Source organism: Monomorium pharaonis, chromosome 5 (genome assembly GCF_013373865.1).
Source record: "Monomorium pharaonis isolate MP-MQ-018 chromosome 5, ASM1337386v2, whole genome shotgun sequence".
Classification (NCBI taxonomy): domain Eukaryota; kingdom Metazoa; phylum Arthropoda; class Insecta; order Hymenoptera; family Formicidae; genus Monomorium; species Monomorium pharaonis.
The window spans coordinates 25,100,313-25,114,175 of record NC_050471.1 but is presented as its reverse complement, the minus strand read 5'-3'; the positions used below and the strand labels follow the sequence as shown (position 1 = coordinate 25,114,175).

Genomic DNA, 13,863 nt, shown 5'->3' with positions numbered 1-13,863 from the left:
ACAAACATATTTAAATAATTAATTTGATATAGTTGATTTATCTTAGTTTAGTTACTTTGATTGTGTAATATTTATTTTGTATTATTGGATAATAATTGTAAAAAATAATATAAAGTTTAAAAAGTTCAATAAAATAAGAAAATTATCGATTACAATTAATAAAGTAGTAGAGGATTTTTACAAGTTAATCTATTTCTAGAATTTTAATTTAAAAGTAATATTAAAAATTTATTAGTTTGTATACCAAATTTGGGTTAGATTATGTATGCCGTGTCGGTACAAATCTTTAAATGTGTTGCATCTGTTATTAAGTGCGGAATTTAGGTAATCGGATCAGGGCCAAACGTTAAATCCCACACATGCCTCATTCAACCGTGACTTTCACCAACTATAATTTCTATCCATAATTATTAGAAAGAATAAATACCGAATCAATGTTTTCAAACAGTTTTATCACATCTTAAATTGATCATTAATCCAACCTTATTAATCGCATTGCATAATATCGAGGTGACGATAATAAATAATGCTGCTGACGTCATTTAAAACTTGTTGGTCATGAATGGTATTATCTTATTAATATAGAACGAATCGGCTTTAAGTCCAGCGGGATTACGGTCCTTTTATATAGTAAATACAGATGCAACTAACCATATATTTTAATATTTGTCAACCGCACAAGCAGAACGAAATGTTGCGCGTGCAACATTAATCACGGTCATATTACATCGGTCGTTACACTCGTGCGTTTCAAAGTGAAATGTCATAGGAATACACGCCGCAGAAATTTCACGGTATGGTGATTGTGTATGCATACGGCACGGTGATCATCACGATGAAATGGAACGCCGCGGCGGTGCCCGACCTGTATCTCGCTCAAAATTTCATTTTAAAGATTCAAAAACTGGGAAAGTGAAATTTGCACATTCCGTTAAAGCGTTAAACGTAACTCACCTGCGTGGAGGCCATGTATCCCCGAAATACGACGCGTACAAACGAGTCTAGCAGACCGGAAACGTCCATTCCCGGATCAAAGCGACCTTGGAATATGTGGGCTCGTAACTGGAACGTCTGGAACGATTATGTCGCATTGTCACGACAGGGTAAGGTGCATGAGCGTACCGAGAATTCGAAAATTCAAATCTGCCCTTTCCCCAAATTTGTTATTTTTTAATTTTTTGTCATAAAACGTTATAACTTTACTTTTAATTCTAAATAAATTTTTTGTTGGCACAAGAAATACTGAAAGTATGTTAAATCGCTTAGGAAAAAGTTGCTGTACAATCACTTAATTTTGTAAATTTTATTACATAATCCTTACTCTATTAATCATTCTGCCATTTTCAAATTTAACACTTTAGTTTATTATTTTTTAATAATATAGTATAGGTAGTAATGTGTTTCCTATAAAAAGTCTTTCTAATATATTCTGTTTAAAATTTAAAAAAATTTCCAAGAAAAATGATCATAAATATTTTGTATACAATAATAATAATAGTAATCTTAAATAGTTTTGTTTCATTTAATACATTTTTAATAACTTCATTTTTATACTTTCTTCAAGAATTTAAAAGGTTATGATTAGGGGGAGATTTAATAAAAAAGTTTTCGCTATCAACAACTTATTTTATAAGGGAAAATCGATCCCTTCCGTTTGTTGAATAATTCAAAATCGAAAAGTCATCGGGATCTTTAACACCTCTTATACACGATAGAGGGTAGATAAAATAGAATGTTTAGTTTCCAAGGAAAAACGGAATATAACTTTAAGAAGTTTGTATCAATATTCTGGTGATTTTCTACTAACATTATATTAAATAATATTACAAAAAAATATTTAAGGGAATATCAGTTGTGTAATTCGTACCATGTCATGTTGGAGTTATACTTATTGCATTACATTTTAAATAAAGTAAATCACGACGTTGATCTCATTGCTAATAATTTTCTTTTATATTGTTACATTACCTCATTCAGATTGCAAACTTTTAAATTACACTAAATTTTAAGTGTTAAGAAAAATAAAAATATTCGCCAAAAAGAAAACAGCTTGAAATTGTGTCACCTTACTCTATGTCAAGCGCGCTACGATTTATAATTCAACATCTATCGAGTGTCAGTGTTAGTATCTGATTTCTTTCGAAGGTAAGTGTCACGCTTGAGCTGTATCTTTTAAGCGTCCTAAAGGCTCTCCCGCGAGCTTTTCACCTGTCTCTTACCGAGGACTGATTGTACTCGATGTATTTCGGGAAGGTGTCGACGTTTCTACCGTGATCGATCTCGTATCCCGGCGGAATCGCGCTCCAACACGCCGCGGCGTACTTCGCGTTGCCAAGCCACAAAAATGCCTCGATTTTGCAGGCGCTGTATTCGACAGGTTCCCTTTCGTCGTCCGGATTCCTCGGGAATAGATTGACTAGCCGGCCGCATTTCCCGCCCATTTCGATCGCTTCCTCAGAGTAGATGATCTGCTCGGCTGACAGTCGTGAATAAGCGACTCGCTTCGAGCCGGCGATCATCCAGATGAAGACATCCGGCAAACTATGCTGAGGCTAATTAAATAATATATCGAGCGATCAATCACATAGGATCGGAATCGTAAGTAGAAAAAGAAAACAATTTTGCTGAAATATAGATCTGAAAATAATTACGTTGAATCATTAGGAAAGTTATATTAAATGCTTATATTGATCGCTGTCAAAATTTTTTGCGGCAATATTATCAAGGTTGAACATCTTACATAATTATTTTGATGGCCCAACATAAAATTACTTTCTGATCTGTATTTAACAATATTTAAGAAAATCTTCAACATGTTAATCGCCAGCGTAGTCAATAGTGAACAAAATTATCCAATATAAATTTAATATAAAAATTTGAATAATGTATAAATAAGTAAACAACATTAAATAACAACATTAATAAAGAATTCACAACTTGTAATATCCACAAATATAAAATCTTACATTTAATTATATTACACAATATCTAATGGCGAATTCGGTTGGATGCACCGGTGCGCACTAGTGCACCCTCGTTTAGTTTTTCCCATTCTGAATACAAGCCAACAGAATACGAAACGCTAAACGAGGACGCACTAGTGCGCACTGGTGCACCTAACCGAATTCACCATTAGTATACATTTGATAATAAAAACTCTGATGAGGCGTGCAAGAATTTTTGAACGGGCAACATGTTAATTCTTCTTACATCCCGAAATTTTGCGACAGAAGTATTACGTCATTTTTCTTTTAACTTTGCCTCTTCTTGGTCGACACACATTGTTAACTTACATCATCACACAGATTTCTCAAGTTTCTTAAATATTGATATGCATGGATCATCGCGATCCTCATGTAATTATTGTTGGGAAGTTCGCCATTGATCTTGATCCTCTTGAGAATGTCTTCGACACTTGTGCGACACAAACTTGCGCGATGACGATCAAGTTTGGTTGTTCCTCCTTTGTCTTCACACCTGTCGGTGTCTAACACGTGCAAGTAACGCGTGCAGTAAACTTTCAATGCGCGAATCGTCTCGTTATAAGCCTCGAAGGCTATCGGCTTCTCCGTAGTTATAAGAACTTCTAGTTTTTCTAATCTTGTTTCCTGAAAGTAGATTGAAATTATTTCTAATGTTTTTAATTAGCATGCAAGGTCTTTAACAATTAAAAAATTACGTTTAAGACGCTTCAAGTCTTATTTAAAATTTGTATTAGTTTAAGTTATTTAATAATAATTAATAACTTTATATTAGTTTTGCGCTAAAAATATTTAAAAATAAAAAAGGCAAAAAATTATGAACTTTTCAATAAACAAAGTTTATTTTAAAAATATTTATATATTCAAAGTAAGATTTCTTAGAACATTTAATTGCTTATAATCTTATTTTAATAAAATTAATATAACATAATTTTAGTATATACATTATATTATATATATAGTTTCACAGCAAACTTCAAAGGTTTACCAATTAAAAATTTACACGTTTACGATAACAAATTTTAATACTGTGACATATGATTACAACATACCAAAAATTCGGAGATATGCTGAAGAATGTTGCTATTGTTTATCCGCCATTCCAAATTTGGCCACCAAGATCTGACGTATAAACAAGGCTTCCTGGATCCTAAAGGCACGTAATTATACATGCCATTCACTGTGCCGGTCGTTCGCGGAGCTGATTGACTTTCGAATATCAATCGCTTCACCGGCAACTCGTTTTCTGCCGAAGACGAGAATAAACAGGTAAAAGAATGTCTTCATGGCAAGTTTCAATGTTAAATGTGACCTTCTGATTCTTATATCTCGCGTTGAAAGTAGATACTTTACATACGACAAGTACAGAGTGGTCGTAACCAACAGCGACAAATTCGTAAAGATGCCGTAGCAAGTTGAGGAAAAGTAGCAAGTCGCGCAACATAAATTTCGTACCCTAAACAATCGTCTCTCCCAGCAAACCCAAAAATTTGTCTCTCCCGTCGAGAACCCTGTAGGAATCGCGATGTATCAATCACGACTGTATTTAGGGGTTGCGAAAGGTAAGAGAAAAATACTAGGTATTTGAAACAAAGTGTCTCCAAATTGTCTCTAAATTCCCGTTTCTGTTTCGATATTTACAGTCACGTTTAACACTAAACTTTTCTTTTCTCTTTCGGATAGACGCGATAATATGATGAGCGAGAATAAAGGTTTATGGCACACCTGACTGGCTGTCATCATTATTTTCGACGCATTGACTGTACGGAAATTGCTGATTTCCCGCATTTCCCAGACTCAATTCAAAGCTAATTAATTTCGATCCAAATCGAGAACGGTCGATCAAACACACGTCATACAATACACCAACCAAGAGATATTCCTCGGTCGACCACAGGCTTTTCTAAATTTTTTAAAATATAAGTTTTCCTTAAGTCTCATCAAAAATTATTTCACGCAAAAATATAATTACACTTTTTTACTTAATTTTAGTGTTTACAATTCTTTATATTCTGCATAATTGTCTAAATTTGATTTAATCAAAGCTTTTAAATAATTAATAGGAAAAAATTATTTGAATAAATTAGATTTTAAAAATATTTTAAGCATTCTCTTGTTATACTTAAAAGTTTTAATTTGACGTAATTACCTACAGTTATAAAATACATTAAATTTGTTTAATAAAATTAATAAATTAATAAAGAACAATTAAAAAATACATTAAATTTGTTTAATAAAATTAATAAATTAAAAAAGAATTTTTTAGTGGAATTATAAAAATTATTGTCACGGAAATTGGATTTTTCTATAAGAGAGAGTTGGATTTTAAAATATAAGTATAAAGTAAAGAATCGCAAAACCGAAGCATAACAACAAATCTAATCACTTCAATAATGGGAAATGCTGGAACGGTCTCAACCCCGATTCCGGGGGATGCTTCTGGGTCATCCATTTCAGTTTTCAGTGACAGAAGCACCCTTCCGCGATACAAAGGCATTGCCGTCAAGCATTTGCCCGAGCAGCCGTTCTTTTCCACCGAGCCGGATCCGTAAAAGTGGATGAAAGACGGCCCGTAAGTCGGCAGGAATCCTGTTGGCAGGACAAATGCTATCTTTCGCAATTTCTCATGTCGCGCTCTTACTTTATTACTTTCGAACATTTACTCGAACTTTGTACACATTTGTGATACGAATACGCGGATTAAATCAGGTTAAAAAAGATTGATGTAGAAAGTGGCAAAACTATATTTTATAAAAACAAATGTTTGATAAAACTACATACAACTTTGATTTTAATGACTTTAAGATATTGTTAAGGACGTGATTCTAATTAAATTGAAAAAAATTTTAGCTCGTTGTTTATTTAAAAAATTATCAACAAATGAACATTCTACATCACGTGTACATATTTAAATAAATGTTCGTCCGATCTTGTGCATTTGCTTCTTAAACAAAATTTAATCTGTACACAAACCTAATTTTAGTTTTAAATAATAGGTTTGAATTTTTTAGAAGGAAAATGCAGGAGAAGGAATTCGTCCACTTTTCCGCCAAAGCATTTACTTAACCCTAATTGATATTTAATTTGAAATTATCTTGACTGATATTTGTAGGACAAGTGCATCCAACAAACCATTAAGTTAAAATGTATATTTGATTAAAGTCAACGTGATTAAATGAATACTTTTAACTCTTTATCAACATTTTCAACATTTTATTTTATATTACGAAGAATTATCTCCGTGCGAGATAATTTATCACAATATAAAAGTTTCTTTGAAAATGTGAGTTTATCGAATAATTAATTTTTCGAATTTGAAGCAAATATTTGCGATAGGAAGGAACAGTCATGTGAAAAGGTATTTGTTCCAAAGTTTCTCCAGAAGCAATCGCGTATCTCCTTGGCTCGTTCTTTATTCTTGGCAACGAATTATTTAGTAATCTTACCGTACTCTCCGGAATTCGAGATCTTCGTTGTGTCCAGGATATGAACTGCTACGATGCAAGTCCGGCAACTGTCGATACGATGTTTTATAGTGATTCTCACGCGGTGGCAGAGAACGGGAAACATTTCCTTGAAAGTGATAGCCTCGTTGAATTTCGGAGAATAGGTCTGCCATGCCTCACTCGTCGACCCCTGGAAGCATTACAGTCTATAATCGTTTTGTTCAACAGCGCAAAAAAAAAAACCGTGTGTCCGTTCTGAATAAATATTTCTAATCGACAGTAGAGGCGGTTAATATGCATTAACCCTCACCCGGTATCCTTTAGCGGAATTTCATAACCGATACACTGGGGTCTGTTGAAACCCCAACGAACAGAAATGCTTGCCGCAAAGAAGACATTGACATTACTGACTTAAAAAAAATTACAGATTACACCTTTCAAACATCTTACTTTGAGATGAAATAGTTGTTTGAATTAAAATTTGATTTTCAGTTAGATCTTCATAAATTTTCGATAGTTAATTGAAAATTGGGAATTTAGTTGGGATCAGATCGACCCCACAGTACCGGGCAAAGGTTAAATATAATTCAAATATTATATATACTCATTCTCGCTGAGGACATTAAAAAATTTGATCTCCAAGCGGAAGCCGAGATATTAATTCTTTCAGTACCTTCATTCCGGCGAACGATATTTGCACGTAGGGATTAACGTTCTCGAAATCGGTTTTCCTGCACAAGCTGCTCATGTCGGGCAGACCGTCGGCACGATAGACGACGAAGACGTATCGAGCGCGCTGCCGGAAGGGCAGTCTCTCACCGCCGATGGGAAGCAGTAGATTCCTACGTTCATTTAAACAGGTCCCCACAGGATTCGAGCACAAACGACGGAAATTCTGACAAGCCACTCGATATAAATTACGGATATGTCGATAATGGAAATTTATCTCGTTCGCGATTACCCTTCGATGTCGTCCTCATCCATTGCTTCCGGATGCGCCTTCACCTTCTCGTCCTTGACGTTCACCGTGATGTTGCATTTCACGTAACCCTTCGGGCCCGCCGTGAGATCCTTCGGGTCCGTCAGCACGGCCCACTTACGGTAGTACTGGCGATCTACGTGCGGGTGCAATAACGTATATGTACGTACACATCTTAAAAATCGAGCTTCTTAAAAAATCGAACGTGTTTCTCTTTAATTTCCGTAGCGATATTTCCCCGATACCTAAGATATCTCTTCATTTTCATTTGTAAACGGAAGTGTGTTTACACAGGATGTTTCCTATAACTCGATCATTAAAATATCTCTGTTGTTTTTAATAATAAGAAATACTGAAGAAATATCCAAGGCAAGAGTTGTTCGCGTTTTGCGAAGAGGCAAATATTATGATAGGCAGCGTTTTCTTTTGCGCTTATTATTTTGCAAGATTTTGGGATCATCAACATTCTCTTTTTCTTTTAAATTAAATAGCAAATTTTTATTAACGTAGTAATACAATTTACAAATTCAATTACATAGAATATGTTGACCTTAAGATGTTGATCACAAGTTAATAGAAATATGCTATTTTATTTTGAAAACATATTGACGATTTTTAAGTTCAAATCGAGTTTCGAAAACACCGTGTATACTTTGTGAAAATTATTATACTGTTTGTTACTTAGGAAAAATTTGTCTCTTCCTTCTAATTTATGTATCAGTAGCAAAGCTGTAAAGTACGTCCGCATTTTCTTTATCTCCTCCTTTATTTTTCTTTTTTAGTAACCTGGTTGTTCCCATACTGTGGCAACTTCGAAGGAAATACTTCCGTGAAACTTTAATCGCCGCAGAAAGTGGCGCAGGTACACCGCTATCGTGATTCCTGTGTTCAGCAGATCGTCCAAACTGCATGTCAAGTTGAATACGAAGTACTGTGTATATTAAAGGGCAGAAGGTAAATGTGCAAATCCACGCGAATAAAATATCTTCGTTAAACGCGCCGGTATTTCGACAGTTAAATGTCAGTGCATTTTAGGAAAGTACATAAAACCTTTAATTTTGACGTTAAAGTTCTCGAATTTGAAGGATTTTATTACTGTGAATATGAGAGAATCCGTAGAGCTTCTAGGGAACTTTAATGTTCCATGATTTTACTTCAATCATAAATTTTAAATCGACCATAAAATAAATAAAAGGTTCATAGTTTTATAAAAGACGATAAAGCCACAAAACTTTAAAAATATTTCAAATTTAAAAACTGTATAAATTGCACATTTAATATCGATAATATGAGACAATATTTAGATTTTTGGAGTCATGTAAATGACATCATTTACAAGACTCCACAAATCTAAATTCCAAAGAATCTAAAAAGTTTCCTAAAGGAAATTAGTCTTTAAACTTTCAGTTTTTAATTTTAAGTTTTAAGTCTTGTGAGTTAAGAATTTAAATATTTTATTACTTAAAAACATAGAAAATTCGCTAAATTCGCTTTCAGAAAAAAAATTTTCTCTAAACTTTAAGATTTAAGTTTTCAATTTTCAGAATTAAATTGACAAGAATTTCAATATCTTATCATTCAAAGACAAACGTAATCTATCAATGTTTTCTAACTATTACAATTTTGAGTCGAGCGTTTGATGTGAATCGGTTTCGATGGACTAGATAGAACTTTACCTCATTGTAAATGGGATTATCAGTCCTCTCTCGTACTACTGTCCTTTTCTTGCGATTTCCAACTTTGACAACGACCAGTGGATTCGCATTTTGCGGCAAGTGCTTTGCTTCGAGTATAGTTATGCAAACTTGATAAATAGAGAACTTTGGCTTGAATTTCTTGAAAGGCATCGCGAGCCGTAAAATCGATCGCCGATATTGGCCGCATGCCAGGTGCGATTTACATTTGTTTAACTCTTGTTTGTTTGTTTCTGGACACTCAAAGCGTGACGTCTTTGAATTTATGTAAGGCGGCTACAAGGTGACGAACAAGATATGAGAGTACTTTCGATGCGTTCAATAAAGTTTTATGTGTACACTCGTATGTATATACTCGTATAAAGAAAATATTTACAACAAAACATTACAAAAATCTTTACATTGTACAAAGCGTTTTCTTTGTATATTTAATACTTTGTTCTATATACATATTTATGTCAATAAGAACCTGTAAATAAGTTGCATTAAAACAAAGTATTAAACATATATACATTTATGTATAAAAAATCATATTGCATATTTTGCAAATCTATAAGAAAAATAATAGATTTTTTGTCAATTAAAATATCATTATTTTGACTTCTTTTCGATTTATCATTACATTCTTTGCAATAAAATTTCACAGATTTATTTTTTTCTTTTCTATTTACTTACACAAAATAGTTTATTAACAGATTCAAACTTGTGTCTATGTATCATCAGATGATATTCATGCAACCATGCTGACTGAAGGTATATTCTCGATTGTAATCATTGAATCGACAGCACAATTTTCATTTTTTCGTCCTTACCAACTGTTGGTTTCCTTCAATTCAACTTGAGGTTCCATCATTTGTCACTTCCATCATAAAACAAATAATATAAAAAAGAATAACATTCATAACTTGGAAAATCTGATTATGATTTTATTTTAAAATATTATAAATCACTAATTTAATTATATATAAATTTTAACATAAATTATAATTATAATTTTTTAATAATTATTATCTTTTTCAAAAATTTGTTATTATGAAAGGTTTAGATTCAAATTTAAAATTACAAAAATAAAATTTAAGATTAATAATTTTAATGTACAATACTAAACAATTCTATTATTTGAAACTTGCGCCGTAGAGTAGATTGTCCTATAGCACATATGTGACTGGGTTGCAGTCCTTGAATTCTGGTGAAATCGTTGATTGTCGCAATTACAGTTACTATTTATCATTATTTTACATTTACAAAATTTTGTTTTATTTCCGTTTTTAATTGTCACGCGACAAATAATTTAAAAACGCACCAAATTTAATTATTACGTTTGTTCTCTATCAAAAATAATAAAGTTATTTTTAGAAAATCTGAATTTCTAATAATATGTGACCCCTTATCTTGTTAATGTATTTCTTCGAATTAGAATTCGACTTTTTAACATATAATCTATCTCGTAATAATTTTTCTGTAAACAAAAACTGCGCATATTCGAATTATAGAGTCTACACCCCGACTTCACATTTCCGTCGAAGGCCACGCTGTCAGACACAAGTGCGTGCTTCACACGTCAATTTTGTGTCAGTGCGTGTAAATACAGGCCTCACCTGACAAAGTACTTTTTCTGTCCTGACAGCAATCAAAATGCAGTCGTAATATAAAATATTAACGCATAATTAAACTAGAATTACAATCCTGAATGTAAAAGTATTTTTTATTAAAAAAATACTAAACGCTTAATTCTCTTATGTTTCTTTATCATAAATACTTATTAATTTTTTTCACAAAAAAGTTTTTTAACTATTTTTTAATATAAACAAATTTACTTCATTTTAATATAAATAAATTTTATTAAAACATAAGATTTTCTATCATATATGGTATTCTATTACTTTAACAGAAAAGCTTTTCATTTTAAATATGTAGAAATTTTAATTTCAAATTTAAATTTTGTATAAAATTGGCGACGTACACATTTAAAAATTTTGTACCTATAGAATTTTTAAAGTTTTAGAAACAAGAATTTCATTTTCCTTTTAAATTCTTTACTTGGAATTTAAAAAATATATAGTCTAAAAGAAATTATAGATTATATTATATTAATATATATATATTAAGTCTATTAGAGTTTTACAAAATAAAATAAATTAAGTGGACTTTATTCACTCTACGTTAGACATTGAAAGTACTTTTATAAAGATATAAAACAATTTTTTTATCCATTTGTCCATTCGACAAAAGGATTCTTGTTTGCGGCTGAACTCACGGGAAACGCACGTACATGTGATTTACAACTTGTAACTGCACGTGGCGAAATGTATGAAACGTGCCCGTAATAGTTTCCGAATATACACCCTCCATTACACGCCCCACAATGGTTTATTCGAATCGTCGTTTCTCCCTTACAAATCACCAACTATGCGAAACGTATTGACGACGTTCGTCATCGATATCGACGCGTTTCTCTCTATTATTATGGAAATCTAGTGTGAAAAAAAGAGTTGAATAAAATGCGGACGAGGTCGAGGATGCGGATCGTCGTTAATGAGAATGGACTACTCGCTCACGTTCGACGCATATAATTTTCTCATGCAAGCGCGTTGTCGCAAAATTAATTATCCCGTCTTTACGGAGAAATCGCAAAAGTTGATATTAAATTTTATGTTGAAGACAACAATTAAGTACTTAATTACCTTCTTAATTTATTTGATATAATAGAATATTGAATAGAATCATGGAAAAATATGTGTTACGTCCGGCAGACTCCACGATTTCCCTTCGTCAGAGGAACAAATAATTTTACAAAAGAAATTCCGTTTCAACGGTCTCCGATAATTTTTATGTGTCTAGGATTAGTCTGTTAGAAACGTAATAACAAACATAGATGGACGAAACGACCAAGTAGATAATTCCGACTCCTTTGAATATTGAGTCAACAAATAATAAATTCTGAAGATAGAAATTCAAAAAACAACCATGGGATCTAAGCAAAGTTTCACGTTTGCTCACAAAAAATGAGCAATAAAGTATCTAAACATAAGCAAAAAATAAATAACCGTTTCCTCCATCTGCAACCCATACCGTAGCGCGTCTAGCACAATAGAAAAAATTATTTATCTCTTAAACCCAAAGGGAAGATAACCTACGCGATAGGTCGGATCCCTTCGATAAAATTGAAAGAATGTGGGAGGAAACAGAGAAACTTTCGACAGATTACTTAACGTATGATTGGGCAAAAAGGAAAAACTATTTCTCCAATAAGAAAACTTAGAATTCACCCACCACACAATCCTGAAAAAGAATCCTACCAATTAGAATATTTGAACCACCTATCTCTGGATCCTCCCCTTGTAAGACTCTATATATATATAATACCAAATCTTGAAGGGAGTCAGTTGTTTTTTTTATACCAGTTAGTAATAGTAGGCAATAGTAGTCAGTAATGAAAGTACCAGTAATAAGAGTTTAGCAGTCAGTAATAGATAGTCAGTAATAGTAATGGAGAGTAAAGTTTTAGAGTTACAGTTTTAGAGTTAGTTAGCTAGTTAGTAATCATGTAGAATCAGTGCGCAAGTAGACTTTAGTGCCGTTCCATCCGGACAAGAAATCTATTCGATTCCGACAAATTTGCTCGAGAACCAACAATGAGTAAGTCCCACAATCATAATTTCTTTGGTTTTTACGTTACTCATGGTAACATCTCCCTTCCATTTTAATTCTTTAAGACACCTTCCTATTATTTATAAATAATTCTCTCTTAGAGTTTTTCGTCCCCCTTCTTTATTCGGTTTGCGGATGCGAGCCCGGCAGCTCGAGAGTCCGACCGGTCGTTCCGGTGCGCGGATTCAGAGACGGTCATTCGAGAGTCCGACCGGCCGTTCCGGTGCGCGGATTCAGAGGCTGTTGCTCGAGAATCCGACCGGACGTTCCGGTGCGCGGATTCAGAGGCTGTTGCTCGAGAGTCCGACCGGGCGTTCCGGTATGCGAATTCCGCCCTTAGTGTTCGAGAGTCCAAACAACAATTCACGGTTTTAATTTTCAAGAGTCTGCACTTTCCTAACCTTCTCTCTCCGAATTACTTAAGATATAATGTAACTCACAAACAAAAAGCTGCCCATTAGTTTTACACTTCCGAAATTTATATTAATAACCTTTGTGTTTTTTTTTATTTTATTAATAACCCTTTGTTAAACTTTTAAAACTTTTGTAAACTCAATCGAAAATCTATTTTTATAACCCTTTGCGTATTTTTAAACATTGTAAACTCTTGCGAAATTTATTTAGAACCATTCTTATAATTTAATCTTTATAAATTCATAGCCAACAAATTATGTTAAATCACGACTTCAGCGCTTATTTGTATTTCTTTATATTTTCATTTTTATTTGTTATTAGAATAAATACTTTTGTTAATTTTATGTGAAACTTTATCATTTATTTTAATTAACAACGATCTCGTCTATCCCGAACAAAGACTGCACCTGGTCCGATCCCGAGTTAAAGCGATTCAATTCGTTGACTCGAAACTTGGACCGACGAACGTACGACTCGAAACGGGTTATAGCGGGCCTATCGGCACGTTGACCTATATTTTTGAGTCATAAAAAGTGCGTTCGACCCGAGGCACATACCCTCCTTAAACTGTGTGCCTACGGGAATTCTACACGTTTTGTTACGTTCTTCCCTGCCTTACCTGTTCTCCCTGAGATATCCTTCCTACCGAATAAAGAGTAAAATCCCATAAGGCTGGACGTAACATATGGAATACTATT

At 33.2% G+C, this 13,863-nt stretch overlaps 1 protein-coding gene across 1 annotated transcript in view; it reads right to left on the bottom strand.

The window, feature by feature from the left end:
• Positions 1-10,035, bottom strand: part of LOC105839595 (otoferlin) — a 20,576-nt gene extending 10,541 nt beyond the window's left edge. The window contains exons 1-11 of the mRNA XM_036287522.1: positions 9,083-10,035; positions 8,193-8,337; positions 7,389-7,542; positions 7,101-7,269; positions 6,428-6,617; positions 5,368-5,570; positions 4,707-4,884; positions 4,034-4,227; positions 3,294-3,608; positions 2,220-2,552; positions 955-1,071 (exon numbers count right to left, since the gene is read on the bottom strand). Of these exons, the coding sequence (XP_036143415.1) occupies positions 955-1,071; positions 2,220-2,552; positions 3,294-3,608; positions 4,034-4,227; positions 4,707-4,884; positions 5,368-5,570; positions 6,428-6,617; positions 7,101-7,269; positions 7,389-7,542; positions 8,193-8,337; positions 9,083-9,253 (2,169 nt within the window). The 5' untranslated portion in view covers positions 9,254-10,035. The remainder of the gene's footprint in view (positions 1-954; positions 1,072-2,219; positions 2,553-3,293; positions 3,609-4,033; positions 4,228-4,706; positions 4,885-5,367; positions 5,571-6,427; positions 6,618-7,100; positions 7,270-7,388; positions 7,543-8,192; positions 8,338-9,082) is intronic.
• Positions 10,036-13,863: the final 3,828 nt, after the last annotated feature.